This window comes from Trichophyton benhamiae, assembly GCF_000151125.1.
Source record: "Trichophyton benhamiae CBS 112371 chromosome Unknown contig00074.8, whole genome shotgun sequence".
Lineage (NCBI taxonomy): Eukaryota > Fungi > Ascomycota > Eurotiomycetes > Onygenales > Arthrodermataceae > Trichophyton > Trichophyton benhamiae.
This window is the reverse complement of record NW_003315102.1, coordinates 470,052-483,988: the sequence shown is the minus strand read 5'-3', so window position 1 is coordinate 483,988 and position 13,937 is coordinate 470,052. Positions and strand designations below refer to the sequence as shown.

Below are 13,937 nucleotides of genomic sequence, written 5' to 3'. Positions count from 1 at the left end.
AGCGTCGTACTGAATTTTGATACCTTGACGTTCACTTTTTTTTTTTTTTAATTAATGCAATGTATGTGATGATGTGAACATTTCTTCTACCGTTATATCTGCTTTACCGGAGATCTAGTCAGGGTAAGAATAATCTCGAGATGTATTTTTTTAAAAATGAGATGTCGACATGTCCAAATGTATATGCATTAAGAATTTGAGATCTAGATCTAGGTTACCAAAGTTAATAGGGTAGGCACACGAGCCGTGTACCACAAAATGGGCTACCCTGGATTCTGCCTAATAGCGAAGATATGAGTGCACGTTCACTTTGCCTGTTCGTCCTTATTCTGGGCTGGAGCAATCGTTGGCCGTGTGGGTATTGTCTGTGGCAGCGGAGGAAGCAAGTTCTTCGCGGCTTCCCTGGCATTCTGTGCCATGAGCGCATCTATGACGACCAGAGCAGCCATGGCCTCAACGATGGGGACGGCTCTTGGAACGACACAGGGATCATGTCGGCCCTTTGCTTCGAGAACACCTTCCTCAAAGTTATAAGAAGCGGTTGTCTGGGCCTGTCCAATAGTCGCTGGTGGCTTAAAGGCAACACGGAAGTAGATTGAGGCTCCATTGGAGATACCTCCCTGGATACCACCAGAGTTGTTGGTCTTGGTAGTCAGCTTCTTTCCAGAACCGTTAGTCTCTACCACGAAGGGATCATTGTGAGTTGATCCAGGAACTTCACAGCCCAGGAAACCAGAACCGATTTCGAAGCCCTTTGTAGCGGGGATCGAGAGCATGGCGTGTGCAAGCTTAGCTTCTAGCTTATCGAAGCAAGGCTCTCCCAGGCCAACGGGGACGTTTCTAATGACACATGTGACGGTCCCTCCGATGCTGTCTGACAGATCGCGATGATGTTCAATCAACTTAGTCATTCTCTGAGCAGCTTCTGCGTGTGGACATCGAATCGGGGCGAAGGAGTCTACAGTCTTCCGGTCAACTGTCTCGATGAGCTTAAGGAAGTCCGGGTTGGTTACCGGGCTGGGATGCTCGGGTGTGGGAGGAAAGAGATGCTCGTGTCCAACAGAGGAGACGAAGGAGACTATCTCTACGTTATGGGAGAGCTTGAGATACTTCTCCGCAATAGCACCGGCAGCCACTCGACCTGGAACTGTGTGTCAACAGAGATACTACCTGTGATGATTTGGCTTGAGTATATAGCACAAGGAAGCCATACCGATGGTCTCTCGTGCACTGCTTCTGCCGCCACCACTGCTGGCCTTGACACCGTACTTTTCCAGGTAGGTGAAGTCAGCATGGCTGGGTCGAGGGTACATGTCCATGGTGCTGTTTCCATAGTCCTTGGGCCGCTGGTCTTCGTTCCGCACCACCATGCCTATTGGCGTGCCCAGGGTGATACCGAACTCGGTTCCAGACTGTATCTCGACCCTGTCCTTTTCGTTTCGAGGGGTTGTCAGAGCACTCTGTCCGGGTCTCCTCCTTGTCATCTGGGGCTGGATGTCTGCCTCTGTGAGCTCCATGCCGGGAGGGCACCCGTCGACGATGCAGCCGACAGAGCGGCAGTGTGACTCGCCATAGCTACGCCTCTGGTCAGCAAAACTGATACGGTGTATGTCAGTGGAGGGAATCCGTACGTGGTGACCCTGAAATGCTCTCCAAAGGTCGACATCTTTGAAGCTCTTCCTCTGGCTAGTTAACTCTTGTACTTTAGCTGGACGGTGGGGTTGGACGGCAGGCAGGGATCGAGGGCGTTATATAACTAGACAGCTGCTCGGTCGCTGTGAGATCGGTCAGTCAGAGGAATACGGGCGCCAGTCTGGTCCGTCCAGAGTCCAATCGCTTGATCTCAGCCAGCCAGGCTTCTCCTGCTCTCGACTTCTTGTCTTCTTCTTCTTCTTGTCTTCACCTGGTCGTCTTTGCGACTTTTTATTCTTTTTTTCTGCGTGGCCCGACGCGGATGACTCAGCGCCGATGACGGATCGCCTAAAGCCTGACGGATCGAACAGACGGAATGGCGGATTAACAGATGGGATGACTGGCTGGCTGGCAGAGCAGAAAGACGCTGGAGGACGGGGAGCAGCTTCGTCTCTGGCGGACCGAGAGGCCGGCGGAGCCTGTCTGTCTCCTGAAGTAATTAACAGGCAGGACTGCATGGTTGGGTCGGATACACGTCACGAAGGCTCATGGAAGTGCTACTTCTCTTTAACTGGGCCGTGGGCGGCTTAGGGGCCTTTTAACTAAGTCTTAGGGGGCAAACCTAGGCTTCGTGGGGCGTTCCTTTAACTAGCTCCCGGGGCTCAACGCCTAAAGGGCAGCCCTAAACTCGCCCCAAGCAAGCCTAAAAGCAAGCCTTACGCCCAGGCTCGGCGCTGCCAGGGGGGTCGCCCTAAGCTTCCGCCGCATCTTCCTGGCCTTTTCTGGACGACGTCCGTCTCCTGCTTGCTGTCTACCTCCCCTCGACGATATATTGATACACACCCACGATGACGCTGTAGCAGGTCAGGTTGGCTTCATGATTTCAGCCCGTCCCCTGCAGCCACTGCACTGGTCGCAGTCTCTCAGGAACCGCTGCCAATGGACGGCTAGCAGGCCAGCCTCGACGTTTGCTGCGCTCTCGTCTCGTCCTCAGTCCAAACTCCAGGTCTACCAGTCCCTCTCCAGCGACCCCTTTGTCAACCTCTCCCTCGAGAACTTCCTCTATGAACACTCCCCGCCGGACTCCAAGATCCTCTTCCTGTACGTAAATAGGCCCTGTGTCGTGATCGGGCGGAACCAGAACCCGTGGCTCGAGACAAACCTGCGCCTGCTGCGGACCAGCACCGGCCTTGAAAACAACGGAGAAGGCGGTAATACTGTCAGTGATGGGAGTGCCGTATTCGTTCGACGACGGTCTGGTGGTGGCTCGGTCTTCCATGATGAAGGGAACCTGAATTTCTGCGTGATCTGTCCCAAGCCGATATTCCATCGAGATAAACACGCCGAGCTCGTGGTCAGGGCATTGAAGAACGTTGGAGCTTTAAAAACAAGAGTCAACGAGCGTCATGATATCGTTCTTGGTCAGGATGCACAGGAAGAGCCGTCTTCTCTGGTAGTCAAGGCTGGGCCTTCAGACCAAGATGTCGAAAGCCCACCGCTAGAGAGACCTGTTCGGGCCGTCAAGATCTCGGGTTCGGCGTACAAGCTGTCAAGATTCCGTGCTTTGCATCATGGCACCTGTCTGATCGATTCGCCAAACCTCAGGCAGATCGGACTCTTTCTGAGGTCTCCTGCTCGTCCGTATATCAAAGCAAGGGGTGTTGAGAGCGTCAGGTCCCCCGTTGGAAACATATCCTCCGCCTTGGACGAATCAGTCCGGCCGTTCCTCATGCAGCAGATAATTGGGGAAATCATGGAAGAATTTGCTTTGCTATACAATCTCGACCGCAATGCGTTGCGGAAAGCTCAAAGAGCCCACGCCAACAATCCGGAGCTATCTTCGGGGGACGACTGGGTTACCGGCATCTTGACGGATGAAGACGCAAGAAATGAGCCCGAGGTGTGCAAAGGCATACAAGAACTACACGTAAGTCAGCACACCCACCCGCTGCTATACCCTTTTACTCAAGTTCTGTTATTAACACCTACATAAATTTTTCAGTCTCTTGAATGGAAATACAAACAGTGCCCCCAGTTTACATTCTCCACGCATCCAACAGAGGAAGATCCCCGGCCTAGGCCAGAGATATCACCTGCCCTCTCCCCTTCGGTATGTCTCAACCCTGCAAGCTCCGCCACATTGCCCTTCCCTCCCTACCAAATGTAGCGCACTAACTGACTACGATTGACGGTGTTGTGACTGCAGACCAAGGCGTTCTTCCGAGTTAAATCTGGTCTCATCATCGAAAGTCACATTTCTACATCACCAGACCCAGATACTGCACAGTATGAAGCAAACTGTGTCCATAAAATCCTGCATAACAGGCCATTGCATGAAATATCGGACTGGGCATCAGTGCTCAGCTCTGCTTCTGCACTTGCCAGCCAAGAGAGTGCACACCCTGGTGCCTTTGCGTCGAGGTCTCCAGATAACGAGCTCTCGAGCCTTGCCAAGTGGCTCGAGAGTAAGCTTGGACACTGATCCGTCAACAGGTTGACAGATGTTATTATTGACGCTCAATACACGCACAATACAAAAGACATTGCGTATTTACATTAGACCTGGATACGAATATAGAGCACATGCTTACGCAAAAGGTCGTGGCAGCTACTTTTACCATCTACCAACTGGTACTATCAAAAGTGACATAAGAGGGTGGCTCAGCAAGCTGGCAACATACGAGAGGAACTTGCTTACGGGGCATGGTCAACCAGCATACCAACGAACCCCTGGGAAATACAGTACAAAACAGCGCACGGAGTATCGAACTGAATAACAGAGACAGAGTAATTCGTTCCAATGTATTAAATCGGTATCCAGAAGCGCCTCTTCAGCTGGGGAACCATGCCTGTATTTTCCATATAAAAGCAAAACTTCATCATAATGCATGCAAGCAGGATCGATTACACTTCGTTCCCTATGCCCTCGTGCCCGTATATACCTATGTATTTCCGTCCCATTTGGAATCTTTCATAGTATCTTTCATATAATACTCCGTGCGCAATATTCCCCGGGATACGAAGACACGGCATGGGGGCGTTGCTATCTTGCTCCCATCCTCAGGATCTCTTTATATTGCGGCATATAACTACGATCCCTATAACAGGGATAGTTAAACTACCTCTCGACCTTCGCTAACTCATACACAGGCATGCCAACATGACGAAGCAGATCCCTCTGAATAGTTACGGGAGCAGTTAACAAGCCTAGTAATTCAATATCTATGGCTGGATTCCCCTGCCCGTCCGACTAATCGGCTAGTTACAAGTGCGCGGGCCCTTTGCTGGGGGATTGAACAATTTAACTACCAACCCGCCTCACTCGTTGCCCCCTGACTAGCTAGTTGTTCAGCCTGGCTAGAACCAGCTGGCCGTGTGTGCACTCAGACTGATCTTGTGCTTGTCCCATGTTGACTGCCCGTATCGAGCAATTGAACTACCCCTGTCAGGATCTTCGGCAAGGAACTTGGGGCGGAAAACCAGAGGCGATTATCATTTGGCTTGCCTTTACCCCGACGAGCGGGTTGATCTTCCTCCCGGGCCCCTGGCTTCGGCCTACATATGCTGCCTGTCCTCGGTGCAAGGCATAATAACTGCGCAGTAAGGCAGATAGGCGAACGGGGAACCAAGGGTAGTTGGAGCCGGAAAGGCTATTAACTTGGATGCTGCATGCACAGGGTCGAGGCGCTAACAGTATACCGCCGCCCCTAGATATACCGAGGCAGTACAGGCAATAATGCGGGATTGCTAACGGCCGGATTGAATTGAATTGTTGATTTAAATGAGAATACTTAAATACATGTATTGGAGAAAAGAAAGAAAGAGGTTGCTGAAAAAAGGGCCCCTGAGAAACAGCCCGCATGTCCGCGTAGAATCAATATCAAATTCCCATCCTTTCCCAGAAAAAGAAAAAAAAAAAAAAAAAGATCATCATGAAAGCAATCTGTGGGCATATAACCCCGGTGAAGAGCATCTCGGTAATAAGACAAAAGAAACGAAGTAGACAAGAAGAGAAAATGGGAAGAAAATTTCACACAGGTACTCCAAGATCTAAACTCCATGCCCAGCCTACTGTTTTGTTGGCGTTTCACTGCTCTCCTCAGGGGCATCTGTAAACACATCATCGATAGACCTCATAGATTCAGAAACTGGGATTAATCCCTTCCCTTTACCTTTCTCATGATCATTATCATTGGTGTCGACTTGCTTTTGTTTCATTTTCTTGTCTTCGTCGCGTTCATCATCATCGTCAATGGTATCCCCTGCACCGGCGTTGACAACTCTCAGCCTTTCCTTCGGCACAGTAAATGTAACCTGTACCACTCGTCCCTCAGCAGCTGCCTCGACATCCCAGTCTTCATCGTCAAAGTCATAATCATCCTCACTACTTCTGAAGCTTGCGCCCCCTACTGCACTTCCAACCTCGGCGGATGAAGACTCATACCGGGGTTTCCCTTGTCGTAATATTGAACTGTCTCCCGATTTGCGCTTTGCATTCCAATCTTTGGCACCTTGTTTGCGCCTGAGGACTGAAGAGCTTGTGCTGACTGCTCGATGGGGACGCTGTGACGTTCCTTGTACGATTTCCAAATAACCCGGATTCTCTTCGTCCGGTAAACTGTAGAAGCTTTTTGTTGGGCTTGTGCTTGAACTCCGCTGGTTTGATGCGCGGGACTCTGCCTGGTTAGGTGCTTTATTCGAGCCTCCAGATGTTTCTGATTTTCTTAACGAGCCAAGAACTCGCCGAATGGTCCCTGCTAGCTCTAAAGTTATAGGCCCCTGGCGTTGGTCTGCAGGTTGATTTGGGTCTTGTTGAGGCATCCATGAGGGGTTAGTACCTAACAGAGAGGACCCTTCTGCCTGTAGCTGAGCGTAGGAGAGCTGGGAGGATGGTCTGCCGGACAAGGCAACTCGTCCAGGAACTGCTCTGTCAGAATCGGCTGTGTGCCCCCTTTCCGAGCTACCGAAGTTGGATGGGTTGCCAAAATTGGACCTCTGTGACACTGAACGATCTAACAACTTTGGATTCGTACGATGTGAGGATGATGAAGTGCCTGAGGTGCCAGATAGGTTGGAGAGCGTGCGGTCTTGCTTTTCTGATGTGATACTAGGAGGCTTCTCTAGTTTCTCAGAGCTCAGCGTATGTACCCATTCGTGTATGTTCTCATCATTGGCGTGCGATCTAGACTGATCCTCTGGCACAAGGGATGGGAAGCAGTCCTTGGTTGGGGAAGGAGGGTCCTTGAAAGGATCCGAGTTGTTAGAACACTTGCTATCTCGACACCCAGCCGCCCCTGCTGGAACTGGCTGAATAGCATCGTATTCCTCTCCTTCATCAATGGGCTGGATTTGGGAGAATTTGATATTTCGTCTTGGGTCATCCTGCAGAATGCCTGGCTGGTAACCTCGAGATCGTACACTAGCCCGCAAGCCTCTAGTTGGACTTGGGTTGTCTACCAAGAGGCCCGTCCTTTCCGCTGCAAATGGAGAATTTTGGATATCGCTATATCCACCAAACCCGTATTGCTGAGCAGAGTCTATCTGCATCATTTGCTGATCGGGTGCTTCAAAATGAGGCCGTTCAGCACCTAATGCAAGGCTCCGGAGTGTTTGTTCGCGGGCTTTACGGTGCTCACGGGCGCGTCGATTGCGGCAGACGAAGAAAACAAGAACAGCAGCCAAAGCAACAATTGGAACCCCAATACCAATGCCTACCCCAAGGCCGACTTTCTGCAATGTTGTAGAGAGGGGCCCTCTCTGGTGTTCGTTTGGAACAGAAGCAATATCTGGGGGAGTATATGATGTAACCCAAGTTCCAGAACTGGTGTTGAAGAGAAAGGTCTGGTCGTTAGCTACAAACTCATCGCTCGACCTTTTGAACGACCGGGGTGGTATTTTGTATCCTCCAGTTATAAGCAATACATTGCCGGGAAGCATGGCAGCTCCATGACCAAACACTCCTGTATTTTCAGGGAGTCCGTCTGGCGAGCTCTTTGGGATTTTCCATGTCCAGTCGCCAGAACCTCCATAATCCTCGCCGATGTCAAGGATAGCTAGCTGGGGTTGTGCAGGCACGGAAGTGTCCCCAACCCAACCCCCGAAGATGACAATTTTGCTGCCATCTGCAGTAAGGACTGCTGTATGACCAGATCGTGGCTCAATTCCGGATATACCTTCTGGTAACCTTGCCTGGGATGAATCACTCAATGCTTGGTTGACTGTAACGTAGCTCCAACTCTCCTCAGGGAGGGAAAATAGCGCTATCTGTGACATGTTGACGAATGCGCTTTGCGTATGGCCACCAGCGAGAACGAAGCTCTGGTGACGCAACCTCGCACCAGTTGATGAATTTGAGTATGCAGGTACAAGAGGGGTCATACTGAAACCAGCCTCGGCCACGGGAGGAGATCTAATGGATAACGCTTCGATGTTGTAGTCTGGACTAGGAGAAGACATTTCCGTTTGGAGATAGGTCATATTCCTGGAGTACTCAGCGTCTGCTATCCAGGACCTGTGTCTCCTTTCGTCGGTTGGGCACATCCCGGCAAACACGTAAATATCAGGAGCTGAATCACTTTCCGGGGTCGAGAATCCAATCCCGGCTGCGAGATAGTTTGGACCCCTCCATGGTATGCCACTTCTAACTTTCTTTTGCTGAATCGCAGACTTGAGCCATTTCCCATTCATATCACCTGTGTCTTTTGCATTTTCAGTTTCAAACCGCCAAACTTCGGCCTTGGAAGACCGGCAATCCCCCGCATAGATTGTAGGGATGCCCTCTGGGTCCACAATAGGAATTATCGACTTTGCATCGTTGGGAGAGAAGGGAGGCGGAGCGATGTTCGAGAAGGACGGCGATACGGCATCGAATGACCTGGTGAGGTTGATGTATTGAAACCTAACCTCATTGGATGTCGACGATATGTAATAGGCAACTGTGTGATTTTCGGCGGTGGTAGACACCCACAAGGATGAAGGGTTGTATGGTAAATCTGCTGCTGCTGCCAGCACGATGAAGGTGCTGGCAGCAAAAGTTTTGAACATTCTGAGTCCGCGACCCAAAGCAGTCGATCACCTGGGCCTGTTGTCAACAATAAAACGTGGGCTACTCAACCTCCCATGATCTATTCCAGTGTAATAATGAAGCGGCGCGGGCCGGTCTGGTAGTTCTGACTTGTCTGAGGGGAGACTTGACGGCTCACGGCATGATCACAACAAACTGTCCAACAAGAACAACACCTAGCAATATGGCCTTTCGAAATAATTTCCCAGGACGAGCGAAGATCCAAACTGGCGGGGGAGGTGGGAAGGAGGCGGCAAATGATAATAATAACAAGATCCAAATTAATTATTGATGCAGTGGGGTGGCTGGTGACTCGCATCGAGGGCTGCTGGAGCTGCTGGACCCCTCGGGCTCTAGAACCAGGTTTGGCCTCTCCGTGGTCCAAACGTCATTGGTTATCCAGAGGATAAAGGCCAAAATTTTTTTCTTATATTGCGAGTTCCCACTTGATCGCTTCAGCAACGGCCGCAGGCCTCCTCCGCAGCTTCGTATACACAGCCGACATGCTGGCTGATGTTGTTTGGCAGTAAACAAAAGAAAATAAGCGCCGCGGTTGCCGGGCAACAGCCGAGGCGCCCTATCACATGATGGCGGCTCGCGTTTACTTTTAGCCGGCGGATGTTGTTCCAACCTCACCCATCCATCGCTTCCAGTGGGTGCGAGATATCAAAAGGAAAACGACGACAGGGAGGTTTGGGGTCCGTCCCTTTCTTTTCTTTTGCGATCATGATCTGCCTGCTTCACACCACCACGGTGCCGAGCAAGGAACAGGAACTAATTAACCTTACGTTGCCGGGCTGTTGCGAGTGGTGCAGTCATCTCTCTCCTTCGCACACCCCCCCTCCGCAGCCCTCCTGGACCTCCTCGCGCATGTCAAGGTCACGCTCGAGTTCTTCAGCAGCAACCAGAAGGTTAAAGTGGTCTCGGTGTTCTACTTGCGATTCCACGCTATGGGTGTCTTACCTGCCATCGTCCAATGTCGTCATCGAACGCGGGCACTTGCAAGTCGAGGACCACACCACCATCTTGAGATAGACAGAGCGGTATCTTGACGGCTACAACGGAGTGTTACCACCGTCTATGACACTCTCACAAACTATCACAGCAAGTGTCCCTAGACGTATACTCGATACAAGGGTAATCAGGAGCTTCTTTGCCTTCAAACAAAATCAGCAGCATAGCAAGCTCACATGGCTATAACGAGGCAGCCTAGAGGTAGGCAGTAGAAGCAAGGCTGTGGCCAACTTTAGTCCGAGCTATGGGAATCGAACAATATACGTATATGTATTATTCGTGGCTGTGGCAATCATGGATCCCGCCAGCCCGGTCGCCCGCCTCTCTTTGTTTGAACAGTTGCAGTTGAAATTATTATTTGGATTCCTTACGGTTTCCGGTCACTTCCGCTGGGAGAAGCGCAGGAGTGAAAATGCGTGAGCAAGAAATCTAGTGAGTTTCCCATGCTGCGTCCACACGCTCACACATCTTGCATATCATTGCGGCAATGCTTATGCAAGGGCAAGGCGCGCATACAACGATGCTCAAACCAGGGTATGTGGAAGGGTCGACCACACCCTACGCTCCCACGCGTGATAAGAGATAACAAAGTCTACATTTTCAACCTTCAATCTAAAATCACTCCCAAGGCTGGCAGTAATAGGGCCATATGACAAGTTCCATGCACATTTAGTTGCCCCAGAAATGTTGTGACGAATTCCTGGATACTCGATTTCAAGGCCCAAGCCGTACTTTGGCTTCTGGAAAGCTGACTGGCGGATAACAGTCTCCCCTTAGTTCGCCTTTGCCCTTGAAGCTTCCAAAGTCATGCGACTGGGGCAAAGTCAAGAAGCTTAAAAATCCAATACAATCTCGATTTCGGTTGCTCCGGAACGAGTAATTCTGGGTCTCGAGTGGCCTATTCGCGCTCCTCCATACTAACACAGTTGCCCAGGGACGAAGCAGAGGTCGATCTCCATGTGAGAGCTGTGTAGCTCTGCCACCTCCAGCGTAGTATTTTACCCTTTTTTCTTTTTTGTTTTTTACTCACAAATATATGGTTACGGCGTATAGGACTGTATGGATAGTCAGTTATCTGTGCTATCGCCTATCGCCGCCACTGGGAAGAGGACAATAGTAACCGATGACAACGCCAAAAAGAAAAAAGTGGAAGATAAGCTGCTAACAACGGTATTCTGGGAAGCAAGCAAAAACTAGAGGACCTGCAAAGTCCTTCGGAGGAATTATCCAAAAACCAACTTGTTATCGCCGGGGGGAAAGTGCCTATCATCCGCCGCCCAGTTATGTACCACACAGTTATGGAGTACATGTGTATGACAGATGTGGATTTAACTTTCGATGAAGCTGGGAATTCCAGCAATTATTACCATCACTCTGCAGCATCATCGTCCCCCTTTCACATCGAGAATGGGCGGCACGGTAGCTGGTAAAAGAGGCCAAATGGTAGGGTGCACCTATTCTCCCTATCCAGGTCCAGGTAAAACAAAAGTCAGTTTTATGTCAGCGATAAGAGGCGGCCTGGCAACTAAAGACGATGGCTCGAGCCCTGTATACAAACAAATGGTTGTACGGACATGCTCTCGAGAGGCTACTTCTTGGTATATTTTACGGGGTTGTCCCCCCTTCTTATCCACGGAAGCAAAGCAGGGCAGGACTGGTGATGGAAGAAACATGCAGTGCTGCCATGTATTCCACACAGAGCAAGAATGCCGTCCTCTGTTCGTCTGTGTGTAAGGGCTTCCGCAACTTTTCTTTGGCTATGCTGGTTACAACTTTACCACCTATGACGAGCGAGCGGCAGGCGGGTGTACCGACCAGAAAACCAAGATACCGGGATCCGTTGACTACAACACCCTCACCCACCCTAAAAGCGACCCAAAAAAAAGGAATTCTTTAGCTGTGGCGGCTGAACCGCCAAAAAAGAAAATATACACACATTCATCAGTTGTAATCGACGAGATGAGTAAAGTTACATACGATGTAAGGAGAAGGTATGAAGATAAACGAGAGAGGAAGAGGGTCAAAGCACAGACGTGAACGGCGTCTTCGTCCAAGGGGGATTTTTGTTTGCTTTTCTTCCTCTGCTATTCGTCCCTTGGCCTGGCTTTCGTTTCTTTTGAGGATGGGCAAAAGCAGATGCTGAGTGTGAGTGCCTGGACTGTGCAGGCTTCCCTCGTCTTCCCTTCGGGGTAATCCAACAGGATTGCCTACTTGGGCTGTTGGCTGTCTGGCGTATCAGATCCACGGTATTTCGCTAGGGTCGAAGAAATATATATGTATCGTTTCTTCTTTGCGAGAAGACCCCGGAGATCTCCCGAGTTGTGCCACACCTCGTCGTTGCATACAGTATGTGCATGTATGTACCTATGAGATGGCCCGTGATATCAGCCCAACCGCAAGGTGGTTTGGAGTGTATCTTGCACCGGACAGTACTTATAACGGCCAACCAGAATGGACGGGTTTGAAAGTCACAGCTGAGAGAGGAGGATGCGCTGTCCATCTTAGCATTTCTAGAAAGCGGTAGGGAAATGTATGATATATGGGTCACTTAACAAACATCCGTTATGATACGTATGTAGTTAAAATCAAACAACTGTCGTCGTGGAGTTTGGAAGGACAGGGCAGAAAGTAGTCCGTAAATCAACATTTAGTCCACTGAAGCGGCCCAGATCGGCGGGAGGAAGATGCTGGTCAAAAGTACCCGACGACTTACTGTAATATACGTCGACATCAATCAACCCTTGACTCTGAACTGCATAACTCGCCAACCTGCATGAGACATCGTGAATTCATGACTGTGAATAATTAGTCATTATGCTCATGGTTGACCACGAGCCCGGGGCTATATCAGAGAGCAGATATAGATATATATATCAGTTGTGCTATGTATGCCACCTGCGGGAGGCTTGTTTCAAGTTCAAGGTTAAACAGACAGACAGTTAGACAACCAAAGCGGATCTCACACCCTCTTCGTCTTTGCTCGTGGACTACGTAAGTTGGACAGTTGAAGACGTGGTCCCCAATAACGGTCTGCTTTAGTTTCTTCCTTTTTTTCTCTACCCCCGTTGACTAGTTATTCCTGCCCGCAGATGTGGGACGCTAACAACTTGGTAACCGTCTTTGATGTTGGTTGAAGACACCACCGCGGGAATTTTTCAAGCGCCAATAGCTAATGGGTATAGGGTATAAGCAGGTACTTGGGCCATCCGATCCGTCCTTGAATATGCCGTGAGATATCTTCTCCCTGGCCTTGCGAAGCACCATAACGAGGAGTACTTAAAAAAAAAGCCGGTGCTTGGGCCTCTGTCAAGACCCACCACATGGACCTCTTGGCCATGTCCTTTTGCTCGCTGCCCGCCAGTACAAAGTTGGCTGTGAGGTGCGATTGGCCGGCGAGGAGAGATGGAGCGTCCTTGGGATCTGCTGCGTGTCTGTCCATCTTGGTCTCTCAGGGAGAGGAGGAAGCAATGGCATCCCGTAGCTCTGATGGGCCATCATTCTCGTACGGGATATTAGCCCGCCGTCAAGGGCGGGGGCCACTTTAAGGCTCAAGGGAACGAAGCCGTCCGTCGTATTTTATCTTTCAACTGTCGTGCCGGTTGAGGAAGAATAATCATAATCATAATAAGAGTAAATAGTAATGTAGACGCCGAGTTGGCTCTCCAGCCGCTCTGTAGAATGCTGCTGCACGGCGCTCGAAGGGGAAGAGCATCCCCCTGCCAACCTTGACTGGCCGAGCAAGGGGGCAGACGACGCCGTCAGGGATGCGATGGATGCATCCATGGATCGCTGCTGGCCAGGAGAAATAATTACTCCGTCTGCCAAAGGTGCGTAGGTATCTCGGGTAACGAGTAATAATGAATATGCTGATATGCTGATATGCTGTATTCAAGTAACTATATGCAAGTCACTCTCTGTTCCGCAGTGGGGGGTGGAAGGGAGCAAGCATACTTACATCGATGGGATATCATATCACTTTTTTCTTCTTCCTGCTGGCTTGCTCCCCTCTGTTGACAATCCAAGAAGAAGGGGATGTCTATCTTCTTTTCTTTTTCACTCCGTTAGTTATCTCGTCGTCGTCGTGACGGAGGAGACGGCCTTGCGATGAGTGATATCACTCTCTTCCAGACGGCAGCAAAGAGTCCGGACTCGCCATCCCGTCCGTCATAGTTACCGTGGCAGATACCGGGATTCAAAAACGAATATCACCATTATTCCTTCTTCTTCG

General features: G+C 50.3%; 4 protein-coding genes across 4 annotated transcripts; 1 reads left to right on the top strand and 3 right to left on the bottom strand.

Moving 5' to 3' along the window:
• Positions 1-305: 305 nt before the first annotated feature.
• ARB_00177 (uncharacterized protein) lies at positions 306-1,517 on the bottom strand (the record flags this gene model as incomplete). Its single annotated transcript, XM_003013680.1, has 2 exons — positions 306-1,141; positions 1,214-1,517. The coding sequence occupies 2 exons, from the start codon at positions 1,515-1,517 to the stop codon at positions 306-308; spliced, it is 1,140 nt and encodes a 379-aa protein (XP_003013726.1).
• A 270-nt stretch (positions 1,518-1,787) lies between these two features.
• On the bottom strand, positions 1,788-2,150 carry ARB_00176 (uncharacterized protein; the record flags this gene model as incomplete). The annotated part of the gene is made up of 1 exon (XM_003013679.1): positions 1,788-2,150. One exon carries the CDS (start codon positions 2,148-2,150, stop codon positions 1,788-1,790), a length of 363 nt encoding a protein of 120 aa, XP_003013725.1.
• Positions 2,151-2,509: 359 nt separating this feature from the next.
• On the top strand, positions 2,510-4,114 carry ARB_00175 (uncharacterized protein; the record flags this gene model as incomplete). Its single annotated transcript, XM_003013678.1, has 3 exons — positions 2,510-3,559; positions 3,635-3,742; positions 3,839-4,114. 3 exons carry the CDS (start codon positions 2,510-2,512, stop codon positions 4,112-4,114), a joined length of 1,434 nt encoding a protein of 477 aa, XP_003013724.1.
• A 1,586-nt stretch (positions 4,115-5,700) lies between these two features.
• Positions 5,701-8,676, bottom strand: ARB_00174 (uncharacterized protein; the record flags this gene model as incomplete). Its single annotated transcript, XM_003013677.1, has 1 exon — positions 5,701-8,676. One exon carries the CDS (start codon positions 8,674-8,676, stop codon positions 5,701-5,703), a length of 2,976 nt encoding a protein of 991 aa, XP_003013723.1.
• Between the last annotated feature and the right edge of the window lie 5,261 nt (positions 8,677-13,937).